Below are 17,488 nucleotides of genomic sequence, written 5' to 3' on the forward strand. Positions count from 1 at the left end.
TGGGTGCCAAGGGGTCAGTGAGGTCAGGGCATGAGCGTGCAGACCCTGTGAAATGTCAACGGCCCTGCAAAGAGGGGCTTCATGGGACAGGACCTTCCAGGCCCTCCGGGCCCTTCGGCGCCGCAGATCCGAAAGAGGGGGTTAAGGCACCACTGAGTCAGCATGTTTTCTGCCTCCACAGGGACCTGGACGGACATGTGGACATTGACCTCCCTGAGGTGAGCCTTTTTGTGTTTCTGTGGAGCGGGGGACTCAGTGGCTGTCCTGGAGCCTGTCCTTGTAACTAAAATGTCACATAAAACTCGAAAGGTCGGGGAATGGTTACCTGCGATCAAGTAAGCACCTGATCCCAATGAACCTCCTGCAGAGCAAGGCTCTGTCTCCTAACAGCCCAACGGGAGCGGCATGGGGACCAGGCAGGTGCCCAGTAGGAAGCTCTGTTTGGAGTGACCTCTGTGCTACCGACTCGCTTCGTTCCCTGAGAGGCAGCTGCTGCCTCTGGGGGAGGTGGTATATCTGTAAAAAGTATTCAATTTACAAGAAATAAGAAGACAATGAGAGAGGCCGGCAGACTCTTTCACTGTGGACGCAGGGACCATGCGACTCCCGTGTTGTGCGTTGGGAGGTCAGGGGCTGGTTTTATGCTTGTCCCAGGGCTGTGAGGCTTTCCCCAGGTGCTCAGGTGTCACGGGAACAGCCTGACATCCCAGAGTAGCAGTGATGTGCTCTCAGGACACCTGCTGCTCTCAATGCCTCTCTGGATCGAGGTATTAACAAAAGAAGACAAACACCCCAAACTCTTGCCGAGCTCTTTCCTGGCCCCGTGTCCCACGCTGGGAACAGGCTTCCTGCTGGGAACAGACTCCACCCTCAGAGACTTGGCCCCCAGCACGGGTGCTTGAGCAGCTGATTACAGGCAGGGTGCTGGGTGCTGAGTGTGAAACAGCAGGGCAGGGAGTGGTGACAGCCCAGGTGGGGATGCTAATTGGATGCTAATTGGATCAGGAGTCCCCTTCCTGTAGTGCTCTCATCTGTCCATGAGGCCACTAACAAGTCCTTCAGACACTCCTTCCCAGGGGCCTTCACAAGGAACCGTGACTGTGCTCCCAGTGCCACTGCAGGGCCAGTTTCTGGAGCCTCTGAACAGCATGTGTTACGTGGTTAGGAGGTCCTGGCTCCTCCCACGGTGGCGCCAGCTCCAGCCAGGCCTCTCCTTTCCACTGTTTCTATGGGAAAGCAAATACCAAGTGTCCTTTTTGTGGCTCCAACGCGAGCTCCTCTGGTTCATTCTCAGCCCCCGAAGCCGACGCCACCAGGCCAGGAGACGGAGGAGGAGCGGCAGTTCCGGGCCTTGTTTGAAAGCATCGCGGGGGAGGTGAGGTGCAGCGGTGGCTGCCCAGGCCTGGATGGCCAAGGATGTCCAAGGTGCCCCCAACCCAGGGTGTTTCTCAGCACGCTTCCCCGATGCTTAGTGCCCAGGCATGGTGGGGCTAGTAGCGCAGTGAGGCCAGCCCTGGACCCCGAGAGGCCCTGTAGGGACCCCCACCGCACCTCTCACACCACCGCTGATGGGGACCTGGCACCCAAGGGAGCTCAGACAGTGTGGGAAGCCTCACGAGGTGGCTCCTTTGAACTCTGCCCAGAAATCACTGCCTTCTCTCCACTCTGTTTGAAGACGATGTTGTTCAGGAGGCCACCATTAAATTGTATACACGTACCAGTATTTTGTCCCTTAACATCAGGACTGGGCAGGGGCGGGGGTGGGGGGTAGGGGTGGGGGGAGAGGTCCTCGGAGAAGAGAGTCTGTCCTTTTGCTCCTGGGCTCCATTCCCACCCCCTGTCATTCAGTTTGCTTGTAGGGGACCCTGGGTTTTCTCTGTCCCTGCTCCTGGTCTTCTGATTGAAATGGTGCTCCCAGTGCAGGCATTTCAAAGCCCTCCAGGTGATGCCTCTGTGCAGGGGCTCGGAGCTTGGACCCAAACGTCCTCCAACATAAGAAGCCTGTGGGAGCTTTAGCTCAGGGCCTGGGAAGCGTGCAGGGCCTGGCCCAGTTCTCTCTGCCCTCTCTGGGTTGGTCGCAGGTCTCCCCACTATAGGTCCCCCAAGAAGTGAGCAGCCAGCTGCGGCCACCAGGGAGAGTCACCTGGGCCTGCAGCAGGCTCTTGAGGGCCAGTCTGTCCCTTGAGCCAAATCAAGCTCAGAACTGAAGAAATTCACAAAAAAGGTGCTGAGGGCTGCAAAGAGCAATTTTCTCCATTGAACAGGACATGGAGGTGACTGCAGAGGAGCTTGAGTATGTTTTAAATGCTGTGCTACAAAAGAGTAAGTGCTCACCTTCCCCCCCCCCCCATTGGGGACCCCAGGGCTCCCAGGAAAGGATCTGGGACAGCACACAGCCTGGGCCTCCTCGGCTCTCTGGGCCCCCCTGCTCCTCGGAGCCAGAGGCCTGCTTCTCAGGGCTGGTGTTAGACACGCTTTAAGAAGAGCTTTCATCGCTCACTTCCTGATTTCAAAAACGGGTTTATGGTAGAAAATTCTAAAAATGCAGAAAAGCCTAATGACAAAGTTGACAAGCACCAGTAATCTCACCACCCATAATCTCGATAATCTCATCACCGTTAATGTATATGTGTGTCTTTGTGTATGTGTACCATATATGTAATCTGTGTGTATATACATACTCGTAATTAGTATTAAATTATAGATACAATTTTTTATTTTAATATAACAGCTTTGAGATATAATTCGCCCATTTAAAGTATACAATTCAGTGGTTTCTGATATGTTCACAGAGGTGGGCAACCATCACCACAATCAATTTTACAGCATTTCACGATCCCAGAAAGAAACCCTATAGCCGCTTCCCCCGGTCCCTGGCAAACACGCATGGACCTTCTGTTTCTATGGATGTGCCCGTTCTGGGCCTTTCATGTGAAAGGAGTGACATGGTCCTTTTTGACTGGCGCCTTTCAGCACAGCGTGTTGAAGGGTCGCCCGTGGCGTAGCATGTGCTGATGTTTCATTTCTCTTTATAACGGCTGAACAATATTCCGGTGTGAATGAATCTGCGGCGCTCTATTTCTGCATCCCTCCACCGATTGGCAGTAGGTTCGGGCCACTTTTTGGCTGTTAGGAATGAACATTCGTGTACGAGTTATTTGTGTGGACATATGTTTTCATTTCTCTGGGATGTGGAGCTAAGAGAATTGCTGGGTTACATGGTAACTCTATATTTAATGTTTGAACGAGATACCCAAGTATTTTCCAAAGTGACTTTTACATCTCCCCTGGCAGTGTGTGTGTGTTCAGATTTCTCCAATTTCCCAGGTCATTAAATCTGCTTCAAAAACAGGACCCTTAAGAACTGTCTGATAATCTATCATGTGGACCTAACTTACTGCCCATACCTTTCCACTGATCATTTATATCATTTCTAATTTTTTGCCATTATAAACAACCTGGTGACAGAAAGCTTAACTGGTAATTCTTTGCTTGGGATTCTTAAAACTAGAATAAATGGATAGAAGGATATTCCCATTTTTAAGGCTTTTTTCATATTTTGCAAATTTTCCTCCCAAAAGGCCATATCAACTTCTACTCACCCTGCATCCTAAGAGGGTGAGCGGGTCACCACCCTCCCCAGCCCCAGAGCTAACCACGCGGCTGGCCTTGCACCAGATGGAAACAGGTTTATCTTTCCAGGGGTGATCTGAACTCTGCTTTCTCGTGTGATTTCAGAAAAGGACATCCGGTTCCAGAAGCTGAGCCTGATTTCCTGCAAGAACATCATTTCTCTGATGGACGTATCCTTCCCGATGCGTGGGCAGAGTAGATGCTGAGTGTTTCTCTGTAGTGCAGACCTTCCTGGAAGGGGCCCCTCCCTAGCAGGAAGCCTTTCTTCCCAGGAAAAACCAAGGCCTGGAGACCCCTGGTGCCAGAACTGGACCAGAGTCAAAAGGCACAGACCGTCCAAGGAGGGGAATATTTTTGAAGGGACTTGGGGATCTTGTTGCTACTTTGGGGTCCCATGCAAGGGAATGAAGGAGTTTTTGTGTGTTTTTGCCAAGCTTTTGGTGCCACTGCCATCTCACCCCTCTTCAGAGATTCACGGTATAGTAATTAAATCACCTCCCTCAAAGCCCTGAATCTGTGTTCCCCAGTCACCCACAATCACCTCCCTCAAAGCCCTGAATCCGTGTTCCCCAGGTCACCCACAATCACCTCCCTCAATGCCCCGAATCCGTGTTCCCCAGGTCACCCACAATCACCTCCCTCAAAGCCCTGAATCCGTGTTCCCCAGTCACCCACAATCACCTCCCTCAATGCCCCGAATCCGTGTTCCCCAGGTCACCCACAATCACCTCCCTCAATGCCCTGAATCCGTGTTCCCCAGGTCACCCACAATCACCTCCCTCAATGCCCCGAATCCGTGTTCCCCAGGTCACCCACAATCACCTCCCTCAATGCCCCGAATCCGTGTTCCCCAGGTCACCCACAATCACCTCCCTCAAAGCCCTGAATCTGTGTTCCCCAGTCACCCACAATCACCTCCCTCAAAGCCCTGAATCCGTGTTCCCCAGGTCACCCACAATCACCTCCCTCAATGCCCCGAATCCATGTTCCCCAGGTCACCCAGCCAGCCCATTGCATCTCCCCCTAGTCCCAGGTGGGAGGTCCCAGAGGATCCTCAGGCCGAAACACACTCACAGTTTCCTTAATGCACTGGGCACAGACCAGTGGCAATGGGAAGCTAGAGTTCGATGAATTCAAAGTATTCTGGGACAAACTGAAGATGTGGACAGTATGTAACTAGTGAGCATGTGGCCTCTAGGGGATCTTATGAGCCCAGAGCAGAGGGCATTTTAAAAGGCCCGGCTGGAGAGTTTGCGCTCAGAGGGCAAAGGGAAGGAAGCAGGGTGGGACTCCAGCACTTACTTCTGATCATTCGAAGTGTCTCAGTGCAACTGCCCAAATGACAAAGAAAACAAGAGGACCCCCTTTCTCTGGAGGCCCCCCAACCAATGCCTCCCACCCCTGTGAGGAATCTCCCCTCCTGGCTGGCTGTCCCCTGTTACTGCCATCGAAGGCGCCTTCAGGGGGCTCTGTGGTCCTCACTCCTGTGTCCACCCACAGAACCTTTTCATTCAGTTCGATGCTGACAAGTCCGGCACCATGTCCTCCTACGAGCTGCGGACCGCCCTGAGAGCCGCGGGTAAGGAAACGCCTGGCACATGGGCACGGGGCTGTCTGGGTGGCATTTGCTTCTCCCGCCCTAGGAGGGGGCCGGTCTTTGATCACCCGACACATAGCATTTTGTGGCAGAGCTGGACCTCAAACTCAGGACCCTCTCACTCACACCAGGGCCCCCGGTATTCAAACCACTGTGCAACATTGATAGAAATGGTGCGATATTGGCAGGAATCCTTAAACTGAACCCACCAAGGATGGACTTAGCCTGATCCTGAGGCCCCTCAGCCTCTGGACGATGTTTCTGGTCAAGCAGAGTCCATGGGACCCATCGGTGGCAAGCCACAGTGCACCCAAACCTCTAACCTCTGCTTTCAGAAGTGATGACCATGGATGAGGCAGGACAAGCCCCATCCCATGGTTCTGGGTCAGGGAGGAGCCACCTGCGGCCCTGTCTCTGGCTCTGTCACCAGCAGACTGAATCCAAAGTGGATGATTCAGTCATGGTTATACCCAGCCTCCTGCACAGGGGATGGGCTCCAGGTGGGGGTCCTGAGCCGCTGGCAGTCTCTGCCCTGGCTGGCCGAGTCTCTGGGGCTCAGCCGTCCTCTCACATAGCTGAGGACGGACACTGCAGCCCACGGTCCCCGCCACAAAACCTGCTTTGTAGGCCTGTCCCCTGGGCCCTGCCAGGCCTGTAATCTAGTTCCCTCCCAGGTAAACCAAGCAGGTGGAAACACTGTCAGCGTCACGGTCTGCTAAAGGGACAGAATGTACAAGACCAGGACTTGCTTGGGCCCTACGCAAGGGAGAAGAAAACAAGATTAGTTATAAATGTGCAGAGTGCCACAGATATTGTTAGGGGGTGGGGACCCCATTTCTAGGGCAGGACGATGGAGCAGGGGACAGAGGGGGCCCTGCAGAGAGAAGGGGTATGGCCAGGCCTTTCCATCCTGACTTGGGAGGGGGAGAGGGGATTGCCATCGAGAGAGAGCAGACGCCAGGACTCAGGGCAGTGCCAGCAGCCAGCTCCCCTGTGCCGGCTTCAGAAACTGTGCTCAGTGTCCGGTTGGCCACCTGTTGTCTGGAATTGGGACCAGGAGGCAGGGAGACCCCGGTGGACTTTGACCCGGGTGGAAACGCTGAATGTTTCCTGGAAAGTGAGCCTGTACGTGGAAATGCAGGGGGGAGGCCGTTGGTTAGAAAGCAGCACATTAAATATTGATTTAAAAGGAACTTTACCTCCTCTCAACCCCTCATTTAACCAGTGAGGAAACCAAAGTCCAGAGAAGTGAAGAAATGGCCCCTGGAGCAGCATGAGGCTGAAACTCAGGCCCCAGCTCCAGCCTGGAGTTCTCACCCCATCGTGCATGGAGCGAACGGGCCCCTGTACCCCCTCAGCTGTTGTGGGCTGCAGCGCCCCTGCTGAGAAACGAGATTGCTTTTTAAATTTTATTTTCAATTACAGTTGACATTCAATATTATTTTGTATTAGTCTCAGGTGTACAGCACAGTGGTTAGACAATCATATACTTTACAAAGTGATCCCCCCGATATTTCCAGGACCCGCCCGGCACCTTACATAGTCATCACAACATTATTGGCTATTTCCGCTGCTGAACTTTACATCCCCGTGACTATTTTCTAACTACCAACTTGTACTTCTTAATCCTTCGATTTTATTACCTAACCCCTAGCCCCCTCCCCTCTGGAGACCATCAGCCTGTTCTCTGTGTCTATGAGTGTGTTTTATTTTGTGCTTTAGATTCCACATATGAGTGAGATCATATGGTATTTGTCTTTCTCTCTGACTTATTTCACTTAGTATAATGCCCTGTAGGTCCATTCATGCTGTCACGATGGTAAGATTTCATTCTTTGAGAAACTCAGTTTCTAGAGCCCCACAACACGTTTGGGTTAAAATGCTCCTGCGAAAGATCCCCTCACGGCAGGTGTCACGGCCCAGCAGGAGCCGGACGGCAGCTGGACATGGGCTCAGACAGAGACCTAGAGGGAGGGCTGGTGTGGGAGTGGGAGCGGGGCTCAGGCACCGCCCAGCGTTAAGTTGCCCCAAAGGAGGCTTCCTGAAAAGGCAGTGAGATATGATGGGTGAGGCTGGCGTCAAAAGCAAGGCCATGCACTCATTCAACTCAGAAGGCACAGCTGTGACGTCCCCTGCACTGCCCCCCACAGTCACACTGCACTCAGCCCAGGTCTGGGAGCTCCCTGTCATTAGCTCACCCCCCGCTGGCAGATGCTCCCCACTGTACCCCTGGGACTCAGACGCCTTGTCACCTTTACGTTCCCTGCAGGCTTTCAGCTGAGCAGCCACCTCCTGCAGCTGATTGTCCTCAGGTATGCGGACGAGGAGCTCCAGCTGAGCTTCGATGACTTCCTCAACTGCCTGGTTCGGCTGGAAAACGCCAGCCGTAAGTGTCCGGGGCCCTGTCCTCAGCCCGGGGAGAGGCCGCCTTGCCTCAGTCACCTTCCAGGAGTATAAGAAACAACCTGCCAAAAATTAGGGCAAAGATGGGCCGCAGGGAGCCAGGGCCTGGTGTCTGTGCCGTGTGGGAATGTGCCAGCCTTCCCGCAGTGCATTAGTGATGACAGCTTTTCTCTATGTACATTCGGTGTCTTTGTGGGAGGGCAACAGGCAGGGGGTGGGGTCCTGCCTCCTATCTGAGAAAGGCCCGATTTCAGGTCAGATCTCACCATAGCACAGAATCAGGATTCTCTCTCCCCCTTTCCACCCGCCTTTGTTTCCTGAGCCCTAGACACTGACCCAGTTACCTCGAACAAGATTTGTTACCCCAAGAGAGGAGAGCGATTATGAGTAGGCGGTCCCTGGAGTCTGCAGTTTATTGTCATATTGTCACAGAGTTAAGTCTGAATGAGGTGCGTTTGGGGCCCGTGACTCAGCACCAGGGCGGCTGCCATGGGGGTGCCATCTGGGCAGGTGCCCCGGGCACTGGGACCCGAGGGTGCCCACATTTGGTTTGACACTCTGGGGTCACCATCTTGACTCCTCATAATTTTGATCAAAAAGCCCTTGTTTCCATTTTGCACTGTGGCTCACAAGGGATGAAGCCGGTCCTGTCGGTGTTTTCTGAAGTGTGTCTGCCAGGTGACCTCAGGGCCCTTGCTAAGCCAAGGCCGGGTCTGTGCTCTCACATCCCCAGTGCTGGAGCTCCCTCTGCTCCTTCTGTGTCCTTAGAACACGTATGACTTGTTGGGAGCATGTCTGCCTGGCTGGTGAGCTCCAGGAGGGCCGTACATGGTGGCCAATAGGCATATGTTTGGACTGCTAATGCTGACTTGAGGGAGGCGAGCAGGTCCTGAGGGCTTCGGACGTCAGGCCAGGAGTCTGGGCTTTCTCCAGGTGGTCACCAGTCGCTAGTTAGTGTTAGTTAGTAGTTAGAGGTACATTTTACCTTGGGGTGGTCAAAAATGACCTAGAAATTATGAGATTGTCTAGCTTCTCTCTCTCAACTGCTCTTGTCCTTTCTAAGTCCCCTCGGGCCCAACCTTTCCATCGGGGTGCTCGGCCTGTCCTCATAATCAAGGAATATTAGGTAGAAGGTGCTTCAGGCTCAACACCATCCACCTGGGACCCACACATTAGATTCATCTCCTGGAGAACTTTTAAGAAAACCAAGGCTAGGGCTTTACACCAGGATTCTTTTAACTTCTTGTTCTAGACATTTCTAATCAAGCCTTAAATATAAAGAATAATTATTGGTTCCCATGCTCCCCCTACCTGTGTTTCTCAAACTTTGCCACACGCGTTACAGTTTCTGGGGGAGCTTCAGAATTCTGAGGACCAGGCTGCCCAGTAGCCAAACTAAATTAGAATCTGGGGGTGACACACAGTGTCGGTATTTGTAAAAATTCCCCAGGTGGTTCCAGCCTCAATAATTGTCATCTTGTAATGTTTTCCATACGTTTCCCAACACGTCCTTGTTTCCCCCTGAATTATTTAATAACAGATCTCAAGAACTTGGTCCCTTCGTTTCTAACGATAGACTTGTTTTTAGCAATTTGCATACCTTAAAACATTCTCAGTAAGTCCTTAACCTCACCTGACCGCTGGTCCCTGCTGAAATTCCCAGGCCCTCTTTTTACATTTGCCTGGCTGTCTTGGGATCCACTCACTGCCTTTGGCTGTTGCAGTCTGTCTCTTTAATTCTATGACAAGCCCCCCTAAAGGTCCCAGGTGACTGGCTCGACCACTTTGGCTAAGATGGGAGACTGAGGCCGAGAGAGCAAAGTCCCTCTCTCAGGTTGTTGCAGTAGACGCAGCATCCGGCTCAGACGGGGTCTCCCTCCTACCCAGCTCCTCCGACATGTGGGAGCACCCACAGTGCTCACCTTCTCATAAGGGAGGGACTCCTAAGTTTTCAAGACTCATGCAAAACTTCATGTACATGTGTGATAATTCCGGGAGTAGAGAAATGGGTTGCAAGGGATCTTAGCCCCCAAAGTGTTAAGAGGGGAGATGTTTGGGATTCAGGAGCTGCTGGTTATTGTAGATGACAGCACGTGCCACCCGGTGCGAAGGCCACTGGCTCCCTGCATCACTGTATTCAAGAGGCTCAGCGAGTGGGCCCGAGTCAGGCCTGTGCTCTAGATCCGTGCTCGCCACCAGGTGGAGCAGCGCCTCCGCCTGCTTCCAGGGAGGGCCCTGGTCCTGGGGAAAAGCTAAGCCTGTTGAAGGAACGGTCCATGCAATGATGCCTTTCTCACGTCTCTCGCACCAGGGGTGTTCCAGGCTCTCAGCACGAAGGACAAGGAGTTCATTCATCTCAACATAAACGAGGTATGACCCAGGCCGACCTTCCGCTCAGGGATCCAGCCAGGGCTGGGCCCTCAGACCACACTCCATAAACGTTTGCCGAATGTGTTTGCATGAGGGGGTTAACATTTAGCTTTGGGGATATAATTTAGCAATTGATCATGTTGGCTCATCACTAATGTTCCCATGTGCATATCCTGGCTCCCTGGATACATTACAAACACACTGAGAATGGAAACGGGGCATTTTTCTTTTCTAGCACTCTCTCTCATGTTTAGCATGAACAACACACCCCATAAATATGACTCCTCTGACTGACAGCTGTAAAAAACACCCAGGATTCCAAAGAAAAAGATGTTCACACTCAAGCTAGTCTCTTAGGAAAGCGAGAGGAACCCCTGGGCCCACCTTGATTCCTAATTCACTGCAAGGTTTTGCCACCAATAAGCATGAAGAAAGTGTGGCCGTTGCCTCCTGTCCACATTGCAAGGGGAGCGGATAGGCTTGGCATTCAGTGGCCTCTTCACCAAAGACCCAAAGTACCAGAAGAGATACATTGATTGGTTGCCTCCCACACGCACCCCGACTGGGGCTGGGGACAAGCCTGCAACCGCGGTACATGCCCTTGGCCAGAATCAAACCCAAGACCTTCAGTCTCCATGGGCTGACACTCTAACAACTGAGCCAAACTGGCCGGGGCTCTTGGGGCAACTTTAAACCCCAGTGCGCTGGCCATGCCCCAAACCAATTCAATTCAAATCTCAGGTCCTGGAACCTAGGAGCCAATGGGGCCCTTCCGGGGGCTGGGAGGGAAATGCCGGGTTCACCAGCCTTACCTCTCTTTCTCTTTCCCTTCCTTCCCAGTTCATCAACCTGACAATGAACATCTGAGGCTTCCCTGGGGGGATGCAGCCAGTCCGGCTGAGACTTGACTTTTGGACTAGGAACGTCACTACTCTCCTGGTGCAGAGCCAGCGCACCAGGGGCTCCCTCTCTTTCCGTTGCCGAACCCTGTCCTCTCCCCCCCCCCCCCCCCCCATCACCTGATCTCGGAGGAATGGAGTGGACTCCGCTGTGCCCTCTGATTCTGTGCTGCTGCTTTGGGAAATGACTGCCCCAAGGTGGCTTTAATGTAGCTTCAATCACTGTATTCAGACACTTTGTAGAGAGCAAAGGTCTTATAAATGTGGGTGTGGCCTGAGATGGGAAGGGAAAGGCACAGGGACCTAATTAAGCATCTTCTCCACCATCGGTGTGGTTCCTTCCTGGGCAGACACCAGGGGATTCTGGAAGCTCCCGGGTAAGGATGGAACAAAGTGAGGCTCCTCCTCCGAGGGCCAGCAACTAGGACAGTTTCTTTCTAGTCCAGACAGTCTTTGTATCCAAAGCCTTTCTCCCCAGGGAGCCCAGGCCCAGGTCAGACCTGATTTCATTCTCCATCTACCATGACAGCCTGGCCCTGGCTTCCCTGACCCCGGACAGGAATCCCACAGCTGGAATAATGAGAAATAAATGACAAGATGTTGTCAGTCAGTGCTGGGTCTCCTTGTCTTATTCATATACTCGTGGCAAGTGGGGTGGCACCGGGGAGGGTGCAGAGAGGGAGGGAAGGGGAACGGTCGGCATGAAGATCCGGTTAGAAGCCTCACCTGAGCCCTGTCCCCCGACTCGGACTGAAGATCCCTGTCCCCCGACTCGGACGGACTGAAGATGCCAGAGCACAAGTCCCCTCCTCACTTCCCAGGGCTTCCCCGAGCCCACCCAGCAGCGGATGCAGGATTATTGTGAACGCTGCAGAAGAAACTGCTGATGTCTGCTTATTCCACTTTCCATTTTCATAAAGCTCCCAGAAAAGGCAAATTTATAGAGAAAAAGGCAGATCAGGGTGACCTGGGGCTGGAAGTGGGGGCGGAGGAGGTTAACGGCCAACGGCATGAGGGAGCTTTCTGGGCGAAGGAAAGTCCTAAAAGCAGGTTGTGGTGATGACTGCCCAACTCTATACATTTACTAAAAGGCATCAAATCGAACGTCTGTACACTTATCATGGGAGTGCTCTGCGTATTGAAATTGTACCTTAATAAAGCCATTAGTAAAACATACATAATCTATGAGGTGAGAGACAGAGGTAGAGATATGAGAGAGAAAATAAGCAGATAAAATACTAAATCAATCACTATCTACCTTAGGGACTGGTTTTTGTTAAATCAATCAAAATGATTATCTATGTGCCTGTTTTCTTCTTGGTTTCAAGGTTAATTGTCTTCACTCATCTTTTACAGGACAAGAGTTCTGATTTAGGGCACTAGCCATTGACTCAGCAAAACTCGATTTGAGCTGAGCCTCAGCATGACTAAGGAAGTTCATCTGTCTATTAATTTCTATTTTTTAGTAACAGAGACATCAGCTTGGTTGGGTGAAATATGTCTATCTCTAGACAGGTCATGCTCCCTCCCTGACTCCAGAGGTGACAGTTAAACATTTAACAACCACAAGGACATTTAGTGCAGCCCCTGTGTTCAGTGGATTTTGCCTCAACTGCCCACTCGGACATCGACTGGCCATTTTAATGCTGAGTTGAGATATGAGTTGAGTTGAGCCATGCAGTGCACTGGGCCAGGGCCTCAGAGGCACCAGAGCACGTGACCTGGTTGGCAGGGGTGCCAAGGTCATTGGTGCCAGCTCAGTTCCATGCACTGGATCATTTGTGGTAACAAAGCACCATTCTCCTGAGAGCCAAGGCCGCCTGCCAAGTACCAGTGTGAAGGCCTTGTGGGCTCCACAGCTGTGAATTGGCAGGCGGCTGTGCTTGCTACTGATGCTTGCCTGGGGTGCTTTCCCAGCGCCTCCATGCCTTTCTGAAAGGGAAGGGGGCTGGGAGAGGGAGGGAAGGAGAGAGAAAGGGAGGGGGAGGGAGGGAGAGAGAAAAAGGGAGAGCAGGAGGCAGAGAGGGGAGGGAGACTCCCCTTGGTACCTGAATGGCACCTCTGGGTGGAAGGACAGAGCCCAGGGGTGTAGTTTATCTGCTCATGACCCGTAGAGCTCCACTGGGAGGAAAAGTCACTCTCCTTCCAGGTTAGGCAGCAGAACCACGTGGAGCAAATGCATGATCACTTAGTGGAGATGGCATTGGATTAATCTGGGGACCTGTGTTCCAGTCAGGAATTTACCTCCAGCTAGCTGTGTGGCCTTACCCACATCACTTAACCTCTCTGGGCTGCCTTGCTCTGTGCAATTATTCCTTCTCTAACTTTGGGACCTTGAAGGCAAGTCAAGCGTGGCTCAGTCGTGTCCAGTGAGGTGGACAGAGAGGCTGTGGGAGGTGGCGAGGTGGGCCGCCAGGCCTGAGAAGTCACGCACCTGATTCCTGGCCAGCTCCGGGTTCTGAGAAGATGAGACCATCCAGACGATTCTCTGTGGGTCACATCAGGACCTGGCTCCTAGGAAATACTCCATTCTCCCCCTTCCTTTCAGCACCTCAACATGCTCGGCGCCTTCGTCTTCTAAACTCACCAGAACTCAACTTATTTGTGTGGTGTTAGCATAGCCCCTTGTCCCTCACAGCTGACCTGCCAGGTTCTCAGAAGACGGCCTCCCCATGGTCACTTCTCAGCGCTCTCTCCGGCCCCACGGCAAGGGTCCCCTGTAGGCTGTGACTTGATGGCAGGAATGAGGTCAAGTCACATCTACTTCTGTGTGTCCTAAGTGCCTGGCACAGCTTCTGGCCCCAGGAGATGCCCAGTTAATGTCTGTGAAACACAGGTGGGGAGGAAGGGAAATGGGAGCCAGAGCACATATTCCTGTGGCCCTGGGTCCCTCAAAGGGTCTGAATGGGCTTGGCCTTCGTGGACATGTGAAGGCCGCACACAGACCGTCTGTCTGCTGGCATGAAACATGGGCTCCGCTGCTGCTCAGAAAGCACCAGGGTGCCCTCTGGAGATGGCATTCTGCCCTCCACACCCAGGAAAATCCGAGCACATCTTGGTCCTTCACTGAAGCAGTGAGCCCTGTGGTGAAAACCTTCATAGAAAAAAAGTGCGCCCTGGCTGGTGTGGCTCAGCTGGCTGAGCAGCACCCGTGCACCAAAGGGTTGCCGGTTCAATTCCTGGGCAGGGCATAGACCCAGGTTGTGGGCTCGATCGATGTTTCTCTGTCACATCATTGTTTCTCTCTAAAATCAATAAAAATATATTTTAAAAAAGGAAAGAGATGTAAGTCCCTTTTTCTAAACAAAAGAATCAGAGTGCAGTTCACAGAAAATGCCTGCTGTACTCGATAATTACAATTTTTAAAAGATCGCCCTGTCTGAGTAGCATTCAGTTGGCAAAAAGTCCCTGAAAAAGCCCAAAAATGTGCGATTAAGATTCTCACAGGAATCCTATCTCATGTTTACCTTGATCTATTACTGCACTTGGTAGAAATATATATCACTTCACCTTTTGCAAAGCTAATATTTCTTTTGCACAATTTTTCTTTAACATGATGTCCCACCCTAGGCTCCCCCCACCAACGTCTAATTCCACCTGCAAGGGAAGGTACAGAATCAGAGCTGCACAGCCCGGGCTCCTAAGTCACAGGGCATTTATTTCTCAGACTGACGCTTTCCTAAAACAAACCAAGCCACAGCACACACTGTCCAATGTATTTTTATTTCCATAATACTGTAAGAAACAGAGAGAGATTGATGGAGGCGCATGTATGAATTGGAACAATACGTATAGCCAACCATGAATGAAATCACCTAGAAGGAAGCTCCGAGGCGTTCTGTGTCTATTAAATATTGGAAGGAGAACTGTGCACTTGAAAAGTAAGCCTTTCACCAAGACCGATGAGGTCATTTTCTTGGAAAGAACTGGGCCAGGAGTGCAGGAGTTAGAAGTAATACGTGAGGATGTTACCAGGCCAAGGCCAAGGCCAAGGCCAAGGCTTCCTAGTGCATTCACCGGGGTGTGGGGATGCTCTTTACTGTCCAGGAGGAAGAAAGAGAATTTTGTTTCCCGGTGTCTCCCCCCCCCCCCCACACTCTACCTATCCGGGGGCTGCCCAGAGCCTTGCCCGTGATGTAACCCAGACAAACGAAAACCAACCCCCGCCTCACTCCCTCACCCCATAAATCCAGGAGCTGTAGTGTTGTCCTTGGAAAAGGGCGCAAATGGTTCAGAGGAGGGTGACTTATTAGTGTCTCATGACCGTCTGGAGCAAAGCGACAGGCCAGGCTCGAGCTCGATGGGTGAGAAAAGGGCAGAAGTCACCACAGGACGGGGGAGGCCGAGGGCGCTGGCTGCGAACAGGGGATGGAGCGGGAAACGGTCCCGCTAACGAAACAACGAAACAACGTGGGATGGGGAGCCTGTTTCCATGGAGACTGGAGAACGCGTAAACACCCCGACAGGAAAGGGGAATGGATCCTTCGTGACACTGGAGAGCTGGTGGCTTGAGTTTGGAAAGTACCGATTCAGATACGCCCGTTGAAAAGACAGTTTACACGAAAATGAGGGTGTCCCCCTAAACTGACCTAGGGGGACAGGGTTTCAAGGAGCCTGATGCTGGGACACAGAAGGAAGAAATTAGGGAGGGAGGAAGGGAGGGAGAGGTGAGAAGGCTTCTGCTGGGTGGAAAAGCAAGAGATCTGAATCTTGGTCCGTTTGAATCTAAAGTCTTGCTTTTCCCACCACAACCTCCAGGATAAAACGCAGCCCCTCCACCCAGCCGAGGTCTGAGGACCCAGCAAACGGAAAGGCAGGAATCAGAGGGGCCCACGCAGAGCCCAGTGGGTGTGGGTGCGGGTGAGGGTGGGGGGGAAGGGCCACCCACTGTCACTGTGTCCAGGTGGCAGCAGACACACCTGTCACACTCACTCTAAGGCCCTTCACCAACATCAGACTGATGACTCCCCCAGTCAGGTGACCCCAGGCACCAAGACGCTTGCAGTTTGTCCCATCGAGGTCTTTTGCAGGGAGGGAGATGAGAAAACCCAGCCTGAATCTAAGGGTGTCCCTGTGGGGGGGCTGGATCCGTGCTCCCTCCTTCCCTCTGAAGCTCCGCTCTCCCCCTCATTCCCGTGACTCGGCGGGGCCCAGGCCAGTGTCACTGATGTGGGGGAGCATGTGGCACGGAGCTCAGGAGCTCGGACCTCCCTTCCGGTTCATCCTGTCCAAGAAAATATTGCTGGCTGGCGAGGCCGCTCAGCATCTGGCAGGGCACTAACCATGAGGCCTTCGGTGGAAAAATAAAAATCACCGCCTCTGTGCCAAAAGGATATTCCAACCGGCAGGCCTGTTTCAAACCGGCTAAAAGTTGGCGGAGGGGAAAGCAAAATGTATAGAAAACACGAGCACCCCAATAATATTGGGGACCCTGACCCGATGCTGCAGGCCTGGGAGGCCTTCCCCCAGCCTGGGGGACTCAGGACTGGGCTGGCCTGGGTTTCCAGAAGCAGCCTGTGGGGAGGCCCCTAGTGGGAGCTTTTTCTCCCAAAAAGCCTGGGGATTTTGCACTTTAGAGCATTTGCCTCTAGAGACTCAAGTATTTCTTTTCCTGCCTCCACGCCCTGGTGGCTGATGGGCATCGAGGCTTGGCCAGGGCTGTCCCCACACGAGGGTGGAGGTGTGGGGCTGGGAGTCTGAGAAGCACCACTTCCTCGGAGACTGGTTTGTGCAGCTAAATCCCCAGGCCCCAAACTGCCTGTCTATAAATTCCTGCCCTGTTCTAAAGACAACAGGGAAAAAAGCATTTTGTGGGGAAAACACAGAACTCTCGGTGCATCTGGAAGCTAGAGAGACTTAGGGGGCTGTGAAATACCACAGGTGGCACTTTCCACCCCCAGCAGCGGGCCCTGGGGTTCTTCTCCCCACATGTGGTGCCAAAGCCGGACCAGCTCTGATCCAGACAGCAGGAGGGTGGAGGTGGGCGCCGGAGCCAGCTGTCTGTCCGAGGAGACGCCCCGGAGCCTGCAGATGGGGAGCAGGAGAGGTTCTAACAGGAGCATCTGTGTCCAATTACTCGGAAAGAACAAGCGCTTTGGAGAGCGGACTGTCTCCCACACGCGGGGAAGAAATACAAGTGCGGTTCAACAGGCCCTCCCGTCCCAGCCTCCCCTCAGAGCCACGGCCCCCAGGGTCCCCCAGAGTCATATTGCCCGTGGCTGGATTTTGCCAACACCTCTGTCGATGGGAGAGACCCGCAGACAGGACCGAGAGGCCTGTAATTTAGACTAGAGTGTAAGTGATGAGAAAGAACACCAGGGATCACTTGTATAGTGGTTCTTAATTTTCCTGGTCAGAGACCCCTTTGAGAATCTGGGGGAAAAAGTCACAGGCCCTTTTCTCTGGAAAATGCACACACACAGATGGGAATGTCATTTTAGACAGTTCTCAGGTTCCCGGAAGCTTCCCTGTGGGCTGGACGTTAAAACCCCCTTTTTCCTCCAGTTGTACTTTCCATCCCCGTGACCATTTTATAGCTAGAAGTTTGTACTTCCCAATCCCCTCCCCCCCCGTCCCCCGCACCCCC

At 52.8% G+C, this 17,488-nt stretch overlaps 1 protein-coding gene across 1 annotated transcript in view; it reads left to right on the plus strand.

Moving 5' to 3' along the window:
• The window catches only part of CAPN9 (calpain 9), a gene marked incomplete at its 5' end in the record, with an annotated part of 33,473 nt that extends 21,960 nt beyond the window's left edge, over positions 1 to 11,513 (plus strand). Inside the window, 9 exons of the mRNA XM_081123978.1 lie at positions 182 to 218; positions 1,295 to 1,375; positions 2,265 to 2,322; positions 3,739 to 3,803; positions 4,733 to 4,801; positions 5,134 to 5,212; positions 7,500 to 7,616; positions 9,945 to 10,003; positions 10,844 to 11,513. Coding sequence (XP_080980104.1) covers positions 182 to 218; positions 1,295 to 1,375; positions 2,265 to 2,322; positions 3,739 to 3,803; positions 4,733 to 4,801; positions 5,134 to 5,212; positions 7,500 to 7,616; positions 9,945 to 10,003; positions 10,844 to 10,870 — 592 coding nt within the window. The 3' untranslated portion in view covers positions 10,871 to 11,513. The remainder of the gene's footprint in view (positions 1 to 181; positions 219 to 1,294; positions 1,376 to 2,264; positions 2,323 to 3,738; positions 3,804 to 4,732; positions 4,802 to 5,133; positions 5,213 to 7,499; positions 7,617 to 9,944; positions 10,004 to 10,843) is intronic.
• Positions 11,514 to 17,488: the final 5,975 nt, after the last annotated feature.

Source organism: Miniopterus schreibersii (genome assembly GCF_964146895.1).
Source record: "Miniopterus schreibersii genome assembly, chromosome: 21".
NCBI lineage: Eukaryota > Metazoa > Chordata > Mammalia > Chiroptera > Miniopteridae > Miniopterus > Miniopterus schreibersii.